The 15,308-nt window shown below is 40.5% G+C and overlaps 1 protein-coding gene across 1 annotated transcript in view; it reads left to right on the top strand.

The window, feature by feature from the left end:
- Positions 1-15,308, top strand: part of LOC126484238 (cytochrome P450 6k1-like) — a 29,372-nt gene that overhangs the window by 12,242 nt on the left and 1,822 nt on the right. The window contains exon 4 of the mRNA XM_050107652.1: positions 192-443. Within this exon, the coding sequence (XP_049963609.1) occupies positions 192-443 (252 nt within the window). The remainder of the gene's footprint in view (positions 1-191; positions 444-15,308) is intronic.

Here is a 15,308-nt window from a genome sequence, read left to right as displayed (position 1 = left end):
AATGGTTTAGGAATTAGTTAATGACAAATCCTCTTCTGAGACCATTACGTTCATACATTATCTTGAATTGTTTTCAGAGTGCAAATTAACGGCTATCAATAATGGGAGATTCAAAATTTCAGAAAGAGCGCAACCGTCGAATACTTATTAAAACACTTCCATTAACATCTGTCCACCGTTTTTTTTTCCAGAGACCCTTCGTATGTATCCACCCGTTTCAGTTCTGAATCGCGAGGTGGTGCAGGATTATAAGCTGCCAGGATATGACTGTGTCTTGGAGAAAGGAACTAAGGTGATTATTCCAGTCATGGGACTCCATTATGACAGGAAGTTCTTTCGAAACCCCGAGAAATTCGACCCGGAGCACTTTTCCGAGGAGCAGAAGGCATCCAGGCACCCCTACTGCTATATACCCTTTGGCGAAGGGCCACGCATTTGCATTGGTGAGTCACTCCACTTTTCTTCTTGTTATCATTATTTTACAAAAACTGTATGAAAATGTCTTGCGTTAAAATAAAAAGAAACACTTCATACTGATTAACTGAATGAAACCGAATCATTTAACATGATAAAATCAATGGTGATACACTAAATGAAATGGAATGACGTGAAATAGTCTCAGAGAAATTCATTCAGAAATTCTAAACCAGAAATGTAGACTTTTTAGTGACCAAAACTGCACCCTGAAATACATCTGTCATTTGTTCCGGATTTCTATAACAAGAAGTGCAGTTACTGTCATTTCTTCATCTCACAGTGCACTATAGTTTCATCCTTTATTTGTTAAAAAATTTGTTTCCTGATAGAACCATGTATATTCATAAACAACTAGACTCAACGACATCAAACTATTATCCACTGAAAAAATGGAAATGAGCGTACAGCATTGTGGACCGGGAGTCCTCCATTCGGGGAAGTTTGGCCGCCGAGGGCAAGTACTTATTGCATTCGACGCCACACTGAACGACTTGCGCGTCGGAGATAGGGATGAAATGATGATAAGGACAACACATCACCCAGTCCCTAAGCGCAGAAGTTCTCCTGCCCCAACCGGGAATCGAACCGACAACTGAACTAACGGGGGTAGACTATTATCCACTTGTCGATTTGCATCACTATGGCCTCTCATTATCCATACCAAGGTTTGGACGGAGCGGCTGTAAAGATAATAGTTGTCATTAGCATATATCACACTAATGTGAGCAATATTGTCCATAGATATGTGATAAGGGAGTAAAGGTCGCATCATCTGGCTACTCGCTTTCAACCCTTTAAATACAAGCACAAAATAGTGACGAAGTACAATAAGAAAAGTCCTCGTCTTACTTTGCAATCGGCAACATCTCATTCTCTGTTTTGCTTATTCATAAGACTACCCGTTCACAAAAATGCTCTTCTTCAATAGTGCTAACACCAATCGTACCTTCTAAATGTCAAACCAGCAGTCTTCCCATATACTGGCCTGTTGTGTGGACAAGTAGACGGCTGCAAATGACTGCACACTCTCACCAATCTTTTCATTGTATTCCGTAGATATCATAGGGGACATGGGAAAACAAGCTTACAGTAGTTCTCTTTGCGAACTGTTAATGTGTATCTGTTATGTCAAATTGCACAAAATGTGACCTCGTTGAAGAATCTGTTATTGCTCTCTCCCGTTTGTACATCCATCTCGGTGAACTGATATTTCTAGTTCCTCTAGCTGGTCAAACTTCCTACCTTTCTTCACTTCGTGCACCGCTTCAAGATCTTCTTCAATACCTTTTACCCGGTGGCGTGTCTCGTATACGTGTTTAGCTGCTAAAGATGCTTAAGTAAGGCGGAGTTTATGTCCAAAGTTATTTCATGATTATTTTGTGCTTTAAATGAGTGTTTGAAAGATTGAATGCAGCTAAACAGATGATGGACGCTTCACCCCCAAAACGCGTAGCTGTGGATAACATCACTCATATTTGCGTGTTGTATGCTAAATAACAGTAGCGATTGTGGCGTGAAACTCTCTCAGAAACATGTATTGTCGCTCAGTGAGTGAAAATGATTATCTGATGCGCTTGAGACGTTAGTATCAGAAAAAAGTATTAGAGATAGTTAGGCAGAGATCACTATTGTCTCCAACTGACTAAAAGACATAGTTTAGGAATGTCTTAATTTATTTTATTATTTCCACAATGATGAAGTGGGATCACATAACAATTTAACTTTTATTTCTTTATTTTCACTGCACCTTAATCTTCTCCTCCAAGTTGACATATTATCTCCATGTGGACGTAGTTCTTTGCTTTTCCTTCTTTGGTAGCCTTCTAAATTCTAGATCTTAGTTCTAAAAGAATTTCTACTTGTTGAGTCTGATACATTTATGATATTTCTTTTCATTCCGCTTCTTACTTTTGTGACTGATGATATTGTCAGCGTCGTCCATGTTGGCGTTATCTTTTCTATGTACATGTATGCCTTAGTTTTTTTCTCTTGATAGTGTTCTAAAGTGAACAACTTAGTTGTAAAACGTGTTTGCATCTGTTGTATCCGATAAACTCATGATATGTCTTTTCACTTCGTTTTTTATTTCTCTCCTTATTAGTGTCATTGGCTTCCTCCATGTTAACAGTTTCTTTTTCATATGTGTGTTGTGCCTATGTTGTTCCTTTTGCTCCCATTTGGTTTTTTATTTGTGTTATTTATACCATCGCTTGCTTCCTTTTCGAGAACTATAGGAATATTTTTCTATTTGTCCGTTCTCATTCATTTCATCGAGGTATCCAAAAATTTCTATATTTACTGTTTTTTTTAGTTAACTGTTGCAACCGTGAAATAGTGACAAATCTTTGAATAGGTTTCAACCGTCTGGTATATACCATTTAAGGATTTTTCTCTTGAATATAAATACTTAATTGTGATTGGGTTCTTAGTGGAAAAATAGCTACTTGACAGCCTATAAACTTGGGAGGCTCACCATTTGGAAAAATTCACTGTGACCATAACGACGGGAATAGCAGCACCAAATGTGTTGATATTTGGAATGGCGCGGTCCATTGCCCAACGAAAGTCTCTCTGTAACAGTTCTGAAGCGAACGTCACGAACTGCCACATTTATTTTAAGAATCAGGTCAAAGTCACAAGGACTTATATCTAAGGAGTCTACTGGATAGTCAATAGAACGAATCAGTCACAGCTTGCGCTGTATGTGCCACAGCATTTCCCTGTAAATTGATGGGTGGTTTCTAATGAAATCGTCGCCGTTTCATTCCAAAATGATCAGAAATTGTTTTGCGATTATAAATGCTGTATTTACATATTCTGTATCAGTTATAAATTAATAGTTCGCACTGTTAAAGATCCAATCCTTGTAGTTCAGTAGTTAAAATCTGTTGACGTTTCATGGTTTCATGGTTTCATGATTTCATGGTAATATATTGCGAGTAACTGATAACTGACAATAAATAATAATTGGTAATGGATAATATAACCTGCACAGGGTTTGGCCACAGATCCAAACGAAGAGGGTTTGCATTTTGGAGCAGCTGAGGACCCACTACGACAGTTCTGAAGGAGAGGTTGCAAGCCACGATGCGATGATCCACACACGAGTTCGCGGCCCACCCCATTGAGAGCGGGCCACGCATCGATCAGGTCACCCCTGGGAAATATTTGTTTATTGTACTTCTACAGTATGTGCAAATCATATTAACCATGCACACTACCTTGCTTGACAGAGGAAGCCTGTTTATGATTTAGGTCGAAAGTGTCCAATTTATCGATATACACTTTCAGGTAAATGGCTTTGTCTAACTTTTTCTACTGAATAACTTTGACTCTCGAAGTGCGACTTTGGAAGCTTTTCAAAACACTTATCTACAGCTGGTGTGAGCTTTCCATCGGATTATAATAAACGTTTTCTCGTCACAAATTCTTTGGAAGTGGTAAAGAAGAAGGAAGGAAAATTTCACAGTAAAAACTGTCTTCGTTGCGGAATTATTTAATGTTAATGACATGTTTCATTGACATTAAATACTTTTGCAACAAAGATCGCTTTTATTCTGAAATAAATCGAAAGTGGTAACTGTACAACCCTGCCACAATGGACTGGAATAATTTTTAAGGAAGGAAGGTTGGGATTTAATGTTCCGTCGATGGTAAGATCAGATCTGGGAAAGGAAGGAAAGGATTGGGAAATTGCCCATATCCATTACAAGGGAACCATTCAAGAATTCGCCTTAAACAATTAAGTGAAATTGTGGAAATCATAAATCTGGTGTATCGGAGGAGGATTTGAGCCACTGCCCTCCTGAATGCCAGTCCAGGATTTTATCACTGTGGTGCCTCTCTCGGTATGGAGACATGTGAAATATGGCACACCAGGCTGCATCTACTATTCGCAATCATATACCGCAGTTTTTTCGCTGCTATTGGGGAAACCGCTTTCGAGAAGATTTCACCAACTGTGGAACCGTGCTACCAGGGCTGGACTGTGGCTGAGATTCCATGGTGCAGAACACTCGTCTGTCGCAGTGGTGAGCTGGATTACCTCATGCCGTCGCCTGATGTTACGCTGCCTCGGTGTCCTAGCTGATGGAATGCGGAGCACTGGTCACAAAATTGCCGGGCAAATCTGCCACAAATAAACGTCGCACTGACCTAGCAGCGTCTTGTCTTCGACTACTGCCGACGTCGAGACATACTTACGTCAGTCGACGGTCTCGTATGGGACAAAAAGCTTTGTTTACATGAAGTCTCATCATTTACTAGGAGCCGGTCTATGTACCGCTGCTAGACTCGATGATTCTGAGGCTCGAGCTGGAGTCACCATGAGCAGACGAGCACTAGGCTGACTTCGTCCAGTCTCTTGGAGTCTCCAGCGGGTCTTATAGGTCTTAGGTTCGAAACCTGCGCTCCAACGCGCCTCGCACCTGACCCGCTGCCAGGACAGCTGACCGTGGCAGACACCCCTGACGGCATCCTCTCACCAGCGAGGCCTCTGACGCCGCTACATGGGTGCCTATTCTGTATCTTTCCGCCCGTGTGCCGATCGTTTCGGTACTCAATAGCACCGAATCGTCTAGTAAATGGCTCTGAGCACTATGCAACTTAACTTCTGAGGTCATCAGTCGCCTAGAGCTTAGAACTAATTAAACCTAACTAACCTAAGGACATCACACAAATCCATGCCTGAGGCAGAATGCGAACCTGCGAACGTAGCGCCTAGAACCTCACGGCCACTCCGGCCGGCAATGGTCTAGTACTCAAATTGGGGTCCCTGCGTTATTCAGTATGCATTTCGGTAGCGATACCGTTCGGGTCTAGAGAACCAAAGCGCTGTTGTCGGTTCGCGTCGCGCAAGCCAATCAAAAGCAGAACACAAAGCGGCTAGCAGACGACACAAGCGCGCTATTCTTCCAAGTTACGAAAATTGCGTTACGTTGCCATAACGCATGTCGCCGCATTCCATCGAGCTGACGTGCCCACCTTCATCGCCCTTGCCTCCTCCTTAACAGTATCAGGCGCAGAGTATCCATTTCCATGATTCTCAGCTGAAATGCATAAAAAATTTTACAGTTTCTCTGACAGCATGTTTCCATGCATGCATAATCTTGATAGGGTATTTGACTGTATTCTGCAGATTGTCATAAATGTCGCATTACGTCATCTTATTCTCATTGACACTGACATCGTCATTTGAATTTTACGTTTCGGAAAATGAGTTAGGAATAGCGTGTAGTACCACATTGTACCAGTACATCTATAAAAACACCCGAAAAATTGATTCTGAGAGTTTCAAAGAATAAGAAGACAAACAGAATGTGGTTATAACACGCTCCTAGAGATACAGATGATTAAGTAGCCTACTTCCCTATATGATGAGTCAACGATTTGGTTCTTAAAAACAAAAAAAGTTTATAACATGCATCTCATGAATGAAAATGTTTGGTATATGACGCTACAGTCTAAAAACATTACGGCAGAGATCTTTGATCTCTGTCTACTGTGGTTGAGGAGTCAATCGCAGCCGGCGTGTGTGGCCTAGCGGTTCTAGGTGCTACAGTCTGGAACCGCGCGACCGCTGCGGTCGCAGGTTCGAATCCTGCCTCGGGCATGGATGTGTGTGATGTCCTTAGGTTAGTTAGGTTTAAGTAGTTCTAAGTTCTGGGGGACTGATGACCTCAGAAGTTTAAGTCCCATAGTGCTCAGAGCCATTTGAACCATTCGATCGCAGATAAATACTTGTGACAAGCAAGATTATGAAGATGACTGCTGCTAGTTACATTCCCAGTAATTTAAGTTGTGCTCTTAGATTCCTGTCTAACCGCATACTCGGAAATCGCTACATATTCGGAAAAAAATGGTGAATTATTTCTGACAAGAAAAAATGTAAAGGTCGCTGTCGGTTGTTTCACTCACAGCAATTTCATATTTCGTATTTTAAACACACAGAAATCACTATATCATTAATGAGGAAGTGCTCTCTTACATGTAAGTAATAACGAATATTGCAGAAAAATCTTAACTTACACGAATAACAATGTCTCAGAACGCGTTGCATATATGAAGAGGAAAAAAAAAAATTTGCATCCACCCATGCATGAACCCGTAGTCTTTCAGATCGCGTTCCCGCGCGTTAACCACGTGGCCACGCCAAACAACAGACACACAGTGCCTAAATTTTGTAGTATTGTGTAGAGAAACGTAGGCTGACTTCATTGCCAAACGGTGCTGCTTAAGTCATAAATGCGTGATAGTTTGAAAGGTTTCCAATATCTGGCTTCACCTAATTGCTTTCCATTGTTACTTGAAGGTTGTAAACACGTTTCGATAGTTACTAACTAACCCATTTGTAGCAAAAAGTACACAAAGGCACTAGCAGCGTGAGTTCACACTCACGTAATATACATAATCAGAGCCGATGTCTTGATATTTAATGATGTTTAACCTCTTATTTGAATAAAAATAACACGTATTTTGAGAGAATATTGACCGAAAACGTTTTTTGGATGTAATCATTCACAGTAACAACCTAACTTAACCATATTTCTAACAAAGGAAACTCAACGCTCTGTCATACATGCAACTCAACGAAACCCCTCAGGCTTTTGCCGTTACTGCATCGCAAATATATTTTTCGGATTCTGCCAAAATATACTGCCATGCATATTAAATGCTTCCTTTCTGCTTTTTAGCAACATAAATATATCCGGAATTTCACACCCAATCGCCGTGTGGTGTAGTACTGAACTGTCCAGGGCTAAAAATCGCTTATTACTGAAACTGTTTTACACTATTTCTACGTTAATGAAAATACTTGAACTGACTTTCATGTAATGAGGTGTGCTTCATTTTACACCTGTAATGCATCGAACTAATATTGTATATAATCTTTAAGTATCAAAGATGAAGAGTGATGGATAGAATGAAAATTAAATGCAGAAATCAGCTTCTGTACAACACCAAGTCAAGTGACGAAGAAAGACATTAAAAATACGTAATGTAGAGTTGACAAGCTTTAGAATTTGAAACCTTTGTTAGTAGGATCCACATCGATACCATTCAGGTATGATAAATGTTATCGAATGTAGCTTTGAGTTGTTATAAAAGCTTAAAACATGATCCAGATCCTGCTGCAATGTTTATGCGATGTTTTCATTCAAAAGGTGGATCAGAGAGAGAATTCTGTTTCAGAATTCTATACCTCATCGTGTGTTGCAGAAGAAGTGTATGATGCTACGGACACCTTTTACCTGTATCGAAGTGTTCACCTCATCGTCTGGGGTTTGCTTGTTTCCAAGAGATGGCAAAGTTTACCTTGTTTAACTCTGTGGCCGGAGGCCCTTCCATGGGAAAGTCGTCAATCAGCCCTCCGAAAAACAATTTTTTTCGCAAAGTTGACCATTATCGTCATAGTAAGCAGCAATTACAAGACGAAAGTGCCAAAAATTAACGACTCATTTATTTGAAGTAGGTGGTTTCATTTTGGAATACAATTTTTAAATGTTTCACAAAATTAACTTTTATTATCACAGAAAGCAACGAATACAGGAAAAAATTGACAAAAGTAGAGAATCCATTTTTTCGAGCTGTGTTTTCTCTTTGGAACCAGTGGAACATCTAGTTTTAAACCACCCACTTCACGAGATGTGTTTGAAAGCCATTCTGCATTTTTCCTAGAGACAGTCCCGTATCTCGAAAGTTCCATGAACTCAAAATGCCTAAAACACATTATAGCCCTAGATAATAAGCAAATATTTCCCTAACATTTAATACATTTACATAAAAAATACATGCGGCTCCATTGGATAAATTCGAAACCACTCACAACAACGCTAGGAGAAACTCAAATTTACGTTACAGTAACTTGAGGTATACCTACTTTCAATGTCAACGATCTGATCGCAAGAAGAAACCACACCATCCCCTACAATCACGTCGCACAATCTCGGCACCGACTGTTGCTTTGGCTGCTACAATGCACTACATTCGTAGAAATATCCAAGTTTACCTCTAAATGTCTGTCTTGCACTAGCATGAGTGAGTTATACGAAAGTCACTGGTGCTTTAAAAAAAAAAATTAAAAAAAATCGGTAAATGCGATGGTGCAACAGCCAGTCAGTGCTTGGGTTTCATGGCCGCTGTATGACAGCAGCAAGTCAGCGAACGGTTTCTATAGAGGGTGCCATACAGAGCTAGTTATGTATGTAGATAGTTCACCCATCCCGGGAATCGAGAAACACGACGATTTTTGCCTGTCGTCGATGTCGGCAAAATATACGTCTACCCATTCCTGACAAAGAGGGGTCTTAGTAGAAGGACAGACAAACAGTGCGATAATAAATGAAAAAAATTCGAGTGATATAGTTACATATTTACAGTATTTGGATTATTCCACTTGCTGTTCTGTGAAGCCTTGCTTCTTGTCAAAATTCATGATTCTAGTCCAACGGGAAGCACCCTATAGATTTTATGAGCGGGTTTGCGAGTATCAAAATATGTGTCATAAAAGGTCGTATCTCTTGACTGCACTGACTTCGAAGCTTCAATTTTTTATACCGCTAAGCAACGTTAGACCTTAGTATGTGATGTAAATCTCACCGTGATACGCAACCCCTTCCTGATAGTCGGGGATCTTAACAAACTGACATACAGTCACCGTCAGATAAGAGATGACGAACTTTTCTTTGTTGTGTGATAATATTACAAATTTACAGGTTTCGGGTTTTTTACTTTGGTTGTATTGTGAAACCTTGCTTCTTACCGAATTCTGTGATTCTAGTTCAACGGGAGGTAACCTATAGGTTTTGATGAGTAACCTATAGGTTTTGATGAGTGAGTTTGCGAGTATCAAAATATATGATGTAAATGGCCATATCTTTTGATTGCATCAGCACAGAAGCTTCAATTTTTACAGCACCAAGGGACCGTAGACCTTAATATGTGAGATAAGTTTCAATTTGACACGTCTACCACTTCCTAACGAAAAGGTTTTCTAGCAGTCCTAGAGACAGACGAACGACAGAGTAATTCAATAAGGATTGAGTTTTATCGATTGTCATACGGAATCGTAAAAATTAATGAAATGCCATTGGTACTCATAAGGTTAAACTAAGGGAAGGTATTCGTATGTACCTTCTGTCTTTGAATGATGTAAATTTTGAGATATGGGTCATACAGTGCGATCTAAAAGTCGAGCACAAGATAAGAAAAGTGTCTGCAAGTAGGAGCTGTACTGCAGTCGTTCGATGAGTCACCGCAAGATAGCACCACAGATATTACCAACAAAACACGACTATACTAACGTAAGGGGGTATAAGACCCATTATGTCTATAGTATTTTTAAGCAATTAGCCTGTTAAAATGTCGTTTTCCCAGGAGCAGCTACACGTAGTTGCATTGATGAATAGTCATTCGTATGCGCTTGCTGTAGAGGTATTTCGTAGGTAATGTCCAGATGCCACAGTGCCCAAAAAATCAACAATAGCGGGATTAATCGCAGGTTTCCGGGAAAGCGTATCAGAAATACGGGAACATGGAGAAAGCCTACTCTGACGGATGCTAGAGAAGCTGAGGTGATGGATGTGAGGCTGCGTTCGCCTTCAGAAAGTTTCAGGTTATCTGTCCAATCTTAGGTTTCGTATAGTAAGTCCTCAGAATCCTACAAAGATGTTAAAGTTTCGTGCATATCATGTTCACAGTGGGCAGGAACTGAAGGCGCCGGATAAGGAAAAGCACCTTTTGTCATTTGTTGACAGCCATGAAATCGCAGTAGTGGCCTCGTCTTCTTCGCTGATGAGGCCTGGTTTCACCTTAGTAGATACGTGAATAGTCACCGAAAATCTACATGTGTTTCACGTCCTCGCCCATGGTAATTAATCAAAGATTGTGGTGATGAAAACAGAATTATCCGGTTGATATGTAAGAATGAGAAATTTCCAGAGGAATGGAAATATGCCCGATATACAAGAAGAGACGCAAAATGCATCGGCTTGTTGGATGTAATGTCAAAGATATATACACAGTCTGTCCGTCGATTTTCAGCGTGCATACGACAGTATTCACAGGAGTAGCCTACACAAGGCACTGCGTGACTTCAGAACTCCTGAGAAAGTAGTGAGGATGCTACAAACTTGTATGGATGGGTCAAGGGCAGCAGTGCGTTTCAGAAGGGTCACGTCAGGAACATTCGAGACTGATACAGATCTCACACAAGAGGACGCTCTCTCGTGTGTTCTGTTCAGTGTAATGTTATGGAAAGTAATGAGACAGTATAAGCAACAGGAATGGCCTGGAGTACAGATGAATGGTGATTTCGATTGTATCGCATAAGCAGATGATGTAGTACTGCTAAGTGAATCAGAACATGAGTTTAAAGAAACGTACCAGTAAATGGACAACTACGCACAGGAGATTGGGCTAGAGATGTATCAAGATAAAACGGGTCTCGCATAAGCAGATGATGTAGTACTACTAAGTGAATCAGAACATGAGTTTAAAGAAACGTACCAGTAAATGGACAACTACGCACGGGAGATTAGTCTAGAGATGTATCAAGACAAACGGAGTTCGTGTAACTAGGAAGAAGACAAAACTAGGAAGAATTTTTGAGATAGATGGCATGACGTTTAAAAGAGTTCACGAATTCAAATACTTGGGATCTTGGTTTACCAGCAACAACAGGATAGAAAGGGATATCAAACAAAGAAGAACAGCAATGGAAATGAAATTCTTGTATTCCGTCCGGGAGACGCTCAGCTCAAAATCGATATCAGCAAACACTAAGATGGAAATATAGTGATATGACCAGCAGTCATTTACGATTCAGAAAACTTGGGCATGACGAAACAAAAGACGTAAAAATTATTGCTGTTTCAAATAAGAGTAACGAGGAAGATATAGAGACCATTATTCGAAAAAGCAGGACGGAGAAGAAAGAAGAATGTGGAAATATTCCTTTTGATGCAACAACCAACTTACTGCAGAAGCTGAAGGGCAAAACAATCCAGTGGGCAGGCCATGTAGCCCGTATGCCAGCCGAAAGATGCGTGACGAAAGCACTTGTGGGAAAACTAAACCCTAGACGCCCCATACTAGAGTCCTGCATGACCGAGTAAGCGAGCACAAAATACGAGGTGGGGCGAGCACACCCTAACTGGATAGGCTACCCGCACGAATTCTTGTGACCGAGCATAGAAGCCGTGACCGAATATGTAGCGGGTAACTTCAAACACATTACACGTGCTATTATCCGTGTGACACTACAGCCAGTACCGGCTTCTTATTTGCGGTGTGTCTCTCGCTGTAATCATGCAGCGCGAGGAAGCCAGTGTAGTAAGACGTAAGATTGAAACCAATGTTTACACACTAAGAAACGGGAAGGTCTAAAAAGCCAAGTATGGAGTACATTTCTGTTGGTTGTAGACGAAAACATTGCGTCTACTGGGTACGTATCGTGCATAAACTACTCCACTTTATTGTTTTTCCAGTCGGGAACCACTCATTTAAAGAAAGTAGCAAGAAACCTCACAAAGATCGTTTCTTTGGTCGTCCTTCCGCTATCTTAATATGCTTGAAATAAGTGAAAAGCAGGAAATTCTTAACAATGTGCGACAAATGTGTGCTACGTACGCAGGTACAACATTCAATCATTAACATAATCGTTTTTGCATAGTTAGTGGAAAGTGTATTATAGAGAAACGGGAATGTTGTGAATCGTATAATATTTCATTAACGTAAAACATCTCGTTTTTATGGGAATGGGGGTCGGGTTGTTTGGGGGGAGAGACCAAACAGCGAGGTCATTGGTCTCTTACGGGAATATTTCGATGATTTCCATATCAGTTCTGTATTACTTGTCTCTCTTGTTTATTATCATAGGTCCTTCAAGTACTGTGTCATCACCACCCAGAAAGAGAGCTCGTTTCAAGGAATGGAGGAACAACAGATCATCCGCAGCAGATGAAGTAGATCTGTACATTTTAATGCACCCCAGAGATGATGATAATGATGATGATGACATCTTAAAGTGGTGGAGCAGACATGAAACGGATCTGCCAGATTTGGCTGCAGTAGCAAGACGTATTTAATGTATCCCAGCAACAAGCGCACCTAGTGAATGGTGCTTTAGTAAAGCCGGCATGTTACTAACAAATTGCCGTAGCCAATTAAATCCGGAACGCGTTAGTAATTTCCTGCTGATCAACAATAACTATAATTTTGTTTATGTTGCAAACAATTGAAACGTATGACAATTTATGTCTGTAAATGTTTAGTGTTCTTTGCATGCTTTCTTTATGAAGATGTTTGTCTTCTAGATTACAGGGAAAGCACTTATTTAATGTTTCCTATAAATGAAAGGAAAAATATCTTTTGTTTGGAAATGAGACTCGTTTTCTATCCGCGATTGTATTGAAATATCATTTTACATTCCAGGTACTTTATGAATTTAGCTGTGTCACGTACCCGTTCTTGGAACTGTTACTTTTGTATTAAAAGAGAGCGAGAGAGAGAGAGAGAGAGAGAGAAAGAGAGGCATTGGATTTGTACAGTAAAGTACAGTGCAGCGAGCCGGGGCGAGGCGAGGTGAGACGTCAGCGGTGACCGCTCATGTTAGGTTATCCTTGTGTCCGGAATCCGGACAACAGACATGGGGCCAGTACGTGACCGAGGCGAGTCGAGTGGGGCCGGACACGAGCTGCTAGGTCCCCCCCGTCAGCACGCGAGCCGTGACCGGTCAAACACAGAGCGTTGCAGCACTCTACCCCATACGACGACCAAGGCCGCGTATCCCTGACGACTGAAGACCCCAAGAGGAATCGAGCACAACACAGAAACGAGCGGAGGCAGTTAATGAAAGCAGTACATGGTTTGAAGGGCCTGTGACTACTGGATATGTATGGATGTATGCTTCATGAAAACATCGCCCCCCCCCCCACCCCTGCCCACCCCCTACTTCCACACACACACACTGAAGGTACTAAAGAGTAACATAACAACGGAGCTTAACAATCAGTGTCAGTGTGCTCCTGAAAGTTGTAAAAAACATAGTAAAATAATGTTTGTGAATACGTTACTGAACAGAGTAATGGTTCTGAGCATATTTTATAAACAATGTGTGTGAAGTTATGAAATAAAATACATATTTTAAGTATACATATACACTTAATTAACTGTTGATGTACGCTGCATTTCGATCATCCTGCAGCATTTTAACTGTTTTGTGTCGTATTTTCTAAGGCAGAGATTGGGGACCAGCCCACCATTTACCTAAGCTAGCGTGGAAAACATTATGAGAACCACACTCAGGCTGACGTGTGAACCAGGCCAGTGATCGTAATTCTGCCGGACTTCTTGAAGCGGTATTGTTCGTACACTGCATTTAAGCGCTGCCGACTGGTAATACAAGAGATCGTTATACGTGAAATAATTCGCTCACACAATGTCTATTTGGATTAAAGTATGCATTCGAACAGTGTTTTATGTCACTAGTCACACTTCCTTATTCCTCTCTATACCTTCCCAGGAAAATTGATGAATGGAAGCGTGGTTGCTTGGACTGTAGAAAAGATAGAACCAACCAAGGATGAGTAGAGGTTGGTGGAAGGAAAATCTATGGACAAGGTTGAGCAAAGAGGTTTGCAGAGTTTTCACAACGTATCGATAATTTAGAGGGCGTCAGGTAGTTCCGCCTGTGGAAGACGTTGTTCCCGGAGTGCAACATTTTACGCACTGTGCAGTTGGAGCGCACAGCGTGGTATGGTAAGAGAACTACGTTAAAAATGAGCTATATTATCTTGGATCACACTCGAAACATATTAGTTAAAGTTAACATATAGAAGGAAATGTTCTAACACCTGGTGATTTGCGTGTTTTTGACAATTTAAATGATTGTAATTGTGTAGCTACGACAGAGTGTGGTGCTGTTTCTCAGCGTGGCGCTTTTGTGTTTGGAAATCAGTAGTTAAAACTTCTTCAGTTAACAGAGCAGATAAAATGATTCGTTTCTATGTATGGCTTCACAAATTTTATTTGGCTTCGATGATCTTTTGTTTGCATGATATTGTTGAGTGCATTTTGAGCTGAATGCATAAAGGAACCTTAAGCTATAAAATTTCAAAGTATTATGTATTACCAACTGATAATAATTGTTACAAATGTTAGAAGATTAATCAGAGTAGTCTGCGGGGAGCTATTTTAACATTTTAGGCTTTTCTTTGTGACTCCGAGATATATAACGGTTAGCATCCCTGATGGTAATGGAGACTGGCTATGAGAAATCCCTGTATTTCGGTAAGAGTATTTGCTGGAACACTTATAGGCTCGGATATATATAGACATGTGATAATTTAACGGTATCATTTTGTTAATTTGGGATCTTTCTCTTTGCATTTGCTTTGCAACTACAGCTTTCGCGCAAACTTACAGAGACACTTCTCAGCAGTCTGTAGTCATTAGTGTGTGTTCTTTATTGATGTTCACTCACTGACAAGGAAAATAGCAGCCAAGTGTATTTTTATTGATTAATGATGATTATTTTCATGTTTTCTTTGTAATGGGTGGTGGTACCACATGGTCTGCAACGTGTGGCTATGTATGCTTTGTGCACTGTACAGAGGTTCAGGATGCAATACTACTTCAGTGGCAATCGCAATCATTAGAGATTTGCTATTCAGTCATTATTGTTTGGTGAATTATGTCAATTACATTTGGTAGGTCGCTACAGTAAATTCTGTAAGAGCATCACGCAAATTTAACCGTAATTTTGACCATTTCAGTTAGCTATATTTAGCATAAATTACGAGTGTGATCTTATAGCCACTTCGTGTTTGAAT

Source organism: Schistocerca serialis, chromosome 6, assembly GCF_023864345.2.
Source record: "Schistocerca serialis cubense isolate TAMUIC-IGC-003099 chromosome 6, iqSchSeri2.2, whole genome shotgun sequence".
NCBI classification, from domain to species: domain Eukaryota; kingdom Metazoa; phylum Arthropoda; class Insecta; order Orthoptera; family Acrididae; genus Schistocerca; species Schistocerca serialis.
The sequence above is the reverse complement of the archived record's forward strand: the minus strand, read 5'-3'. Positions and strand labels throughout refer to the sequence as shown.